The 3,996-nt window shown below is 37.9% G+C and overlaps 1 protein-coding gene across 1 annotated transcript in view; it reads left to right on the top strand.

Moving 5' to 3' along the window:
- The window catches only part of LOC110464304 (WD repeat-containing protein 55-like), a 16,690-nt gene extending 15,293 nt beyond the window's left edge, over positions 1-1,397 (top strand). Inside the window, exon 9 of the mRNA XM_021519452.1 lies at positions 822-1,397. Within this exon, the coding sequence (XP_021375127.1) occupies positions 822-1,173 (352 nt within the window). The 3' untranslated portion in view covers positions 1,174-1,397. The remainder of the gene's footprint in view (positions 1-821) is intronic.
- The last annotated feature ends 2,599 nt before the right edge of the window (positions 1,398-3,996 follow it).

Raw genomic sequence — 3,996 nt, 5'->3', positions numbered from 1 at the left:
TTGACATGGTGATACACTGTGATAAATTTGACATGGTGATACACTGTGATATGTAGATGTGCAGTTTAAAAAGCATGAAATTTGACATGGTGATACACTGTGATAAATTTGACATGGTGATACACTGTGATAAACTTGACATGGTGATACACTGTGATAAACTTGACATGGTGATACACTGTGATAAACTTGACATGGTGATACACTGTGATATGTAGATGTGCAAGAGGGGTTAAAATGTTTTAAAGGGCAAGGTCAAGGTTACTGTTACTAGAAATAGAATGGTTGGATGGGGTGTCGGTCAACCACATGATGGGGCCTTGCTGACATGTCAGTGTTCTATATGGAGAAGTTAAAGTGCTTACATTTCTGGAGTAAAGTAAAATTAGATTTAAATTGCAATATGAATATTGCAAGTTTTACTATGATTGTTGGAAAAAAACATACATTTATACAAACTTAAATATTCACACATTTAAGTTATAAACATGTTCGTGATGCCCATCTGTCTATTTCATATCATACAATGTACAAGTAGACACTACAGGAGGAGAGATATGCAGGCCCCTTGGCCTCCTTTTCAGTAAAACAGGTGAGAATTTTAGGACCCATGGGCTTCTTTAACTAAGTTTAATCAGTGATTTGCAATTATATTTAGGTTTAGTTGTATCTAAAGTATTACATTAGATTTTTTTACAATAAGTGGATTGTTTCTAAACAAATCCTTTCCGTTACAGTGTGTACATTTCACACATCACTTCAAATGTATTTTTCAAATAAAATGAAATATGTTCCAATGATATTCAATTTTTATGCTACAGAGCTGTGAACATTTTACCTAACCGATTTCTTGGTGTGTTGGGGGACCATGACGAATTCCCAGTGGAGAATCTTAGCTTGTCACATGATGGTAACCTGTTAGCGAGCTGTTCCCATGACCAGACCATTAAGTTTTGGAACACAAGTGACTTTCGGGACCTCTCTGTCAGCACAAAGAAAAGGGCAAAGAAAGGCAACAAACCAAACAAGCTTGGCTCCACAGCCAAAAATGACTTTTTTGCTGATCTTGCAGATGATAATGCTGATGATGAAAAAGACACAGATAAAAATGAGGATGAAAGTGATGAAGGAGATAGTGATGATGATGATGATGATGATGATGATGTGGAATAGGCAGAGCATTAAATAATCTGTTTATCAACTCAACACTTTTGTTTGTGTTACTTTCATTTTGTATTGTGTTCTTTCTCATCATTCCATTCCATTGTTTGATCTTATATGACAGTGCAAGGGAAGGACTTTTTGTATTGACAATATCAACAGTTACTTCCCTTTATGAAAACTCTTGTTATCTAGAAGTCAAGGTTGTGGAGAAGTGTGAAAATAAAATTGCTGGAAGACAGAATCGGTGTTTGTGAGATAATTATGTCTCCCCTTCGAATAAAGGGAGACATTGTATTAGTACTAGTTCTTCTTCTGTTTCTGGTTCCTCTAATCGCAACTTGTCCGGGCCATAACTTTTAAACCTTTAAAGATATCTGGATCAAACTTGAAGTATACCTGCATCACCCACAGAAGGTGTGCATTGCACTGGAATAAGGTCTTACAAGATACAAGATACAAGAATTTTTATTTAGAGTCGTGTTTGTAACAATGCAACTCTAGCTCAGAAGAGCTATTCTTACGACTATCTTACGGTCTTGTGCTTCACTATGTACAGAGTTATGACCCTTTGTTTATTTATTTTTTTAATACCGAATTTTGTCCACGGCATAACTTCTAAACCATTAAAGATATCTTAATTAAACGTGAAGTATACCTTCATCACCCACAGAAGGTGTACAGTGCACTGCAACTAGGTCTCGTGCCACTTTATATACAGAGTTATGGCCCTTTGTTAAATTTTGATACCGAAGTCTGTCCGGAGCATTAGTTCCATGTTATTTTACCCATGTTGACCAAACTTACCATATTTATGTGTCCTGGGAAGGTGGAATCTCTGGCACTAAAATCAGGTTTTGTGCCCCACTATATACAGATTATGGCCCTTTGTTTATTTTTGATACCGAAGTTTGTTCACGGCATAACTGACCAAACTTGCTATAGTTTTAATGTATCTTGGGAAGTTGGTGTGTCGCATTCTAATTTGGGTCTCGTGCCCCACTTTATAAGAGATACGGCCCTTTGTTAAAAAAAATTGCGAAGTTTGTCTATTGGCTAATAAGGGGAGACATGTTTTTGTTCACAAAAAACAAAATTCTAGTTCAAAAGTGTATTAACAGTGGTAGCAGAGCGAACTGTGGCTATTTTTTGGGAGAAAAGTATTCTTACATTTCATTGAAGGATTCTAACAGAGATTAAGAGGGGTGGAAAGTGAAAGGAGAAAATGACAATAGTAAACCCAATTACTTTCCACAAAGTTAAATCTTATGAACTTTACAAACAGTAATTGTTGGCCTGGAATGAAATTACAGAACTTGCCAAAGCTAAAAGGATGTGTGGATATTACGCTCAATTTGTCAGAGGATTGTGAACATAGAAACCACGAGAAGGTGTTTGATGAAATATCCCTTGATGGAACACTGGTTGGATTTATTGACAAACATCTAGCCTAAGATGATCTAGCAGACAGTCTTGATAAATTTGAGGATCTAACAAGAAGTGAAGGTCAGTCAATAAATTATTTTATTGCTAATTTTGACTACATACAGGAGGATTGAAAAGAAAAACATGTAATTACCATCATATTCCTAGCTTTTAAGTTGCTGAGAAAGGCAGACATCAACAAAGAAAACTTAATGCTGCTTTTGACAGGCATGAACTATGAAAATCGTGACACACTCTATGAGCAAGCGAAAGCATCATTGATTTTTTTTAAAGGAGGTGGCAAGCATGTAAAAAGTGAAACACCAAGCATCAAGCTCGAACTAACTTTTTTGGTAGAAAATGAGGAAGCAATGTTGGCCGCAGGGTATATAAAAAGAGGGAACTGTAGATACCGAAGAGGCGGGCGTTAGAACAGGGGGAGTGGGAGAGGATTTCAGTCATCCCAACGTGAGGTCAAGAATATAAACCCCACAGGGCCTGATGGAAACATTATCTCATGCCGGTCATGTGGGTCATTCCGGCATCTTGTAGCAAAATGTCCTGACAGCTGGAAAAACATGGCTAAGGTTAATGTTGCTGAAGAAGAGGAACAATCTGTATTGCTCACAGGCTATCAAAGGGAGGATATAATACAGCTTGGTGCTGATGCACGTAGCAGTGCAGTGTTAGACAGTGCTTGTAGTAGTACAGTTTATGGAAAGACCTGGTTACAAACTTACCTAGATTCACTCAGTAAGGGAGACCGTAGCAAAGTGATTAGTCAGGAAGGACACAGAGTCTTCAAGTTTGATGGAGGAACAAGGATAGAATCAGATGGTGAATACATTCTTCTTATGTGTATGGTTGGATAACAGTCGGACCAGATGAGGTGGACTCTGATATTCGTTTGTTGCTGTCAAGGTCGGCTATGCAAAATGCAGGGGTCAAAATGGACTTGGAGAACAACACCGCTGTGATTATGGGAAAGGAAGTAACTTTGAATCTTACATCATCTGACCATTACTGCATCCCGATTAACAAAATAAAGACATTTCCTGTTGAGGAAGTGAACGCTTTAAAAATTGGCCAAGAGAAACGCAAATCAGCCTTGTTGAAGCTTCACCGTCAGTTTGCTCGTCCTCCAAAGAACAGACTGATAGCATTACTGAAGGATGCGTGGGCGTGGTCGGAGGATTTTGATGAGGACTTATCTGAAATAAACACAAACTGTGAACTGTGTAAGGTCTATGCCAAAACCCCACCGAGGCCAGTCGTAGTATTACCAATGGCTAGATAGTTCAATGAAAAAGTGGCAATTGATCTCAAACATTACAAAGGCCAATGAATAATTCATATGATTGACATGTGGTCAAGATACACAGTGTCTGTGTTCATCAACCGAAAGAAATC

The sequence above is a fragment of the Mizuhopecten yessoensis genome, unplaced genomic scaffold, assembly GCF_002113885.1.
Source record: "Mizuhopecten yessoensis strain PY_sf001 unplaced genomic scaffold, ASM211388v2 scaffold10983, whole genome shotgun sequence".
In the NCBI taxonomy this organism is placed as follows: domain Eukaryota; kingdom Metazoa; phylum Mollusca; class Bivalvia; order Pectinida; family Pectinidae; genus Mizuhopecten; species Mizuhopecten yessoensis.
The sequence above is the reverse complement of the archived record's forward strand: the minus strand, read 5'-3'. Positions and strand labels throughout refer to the sequence as shown.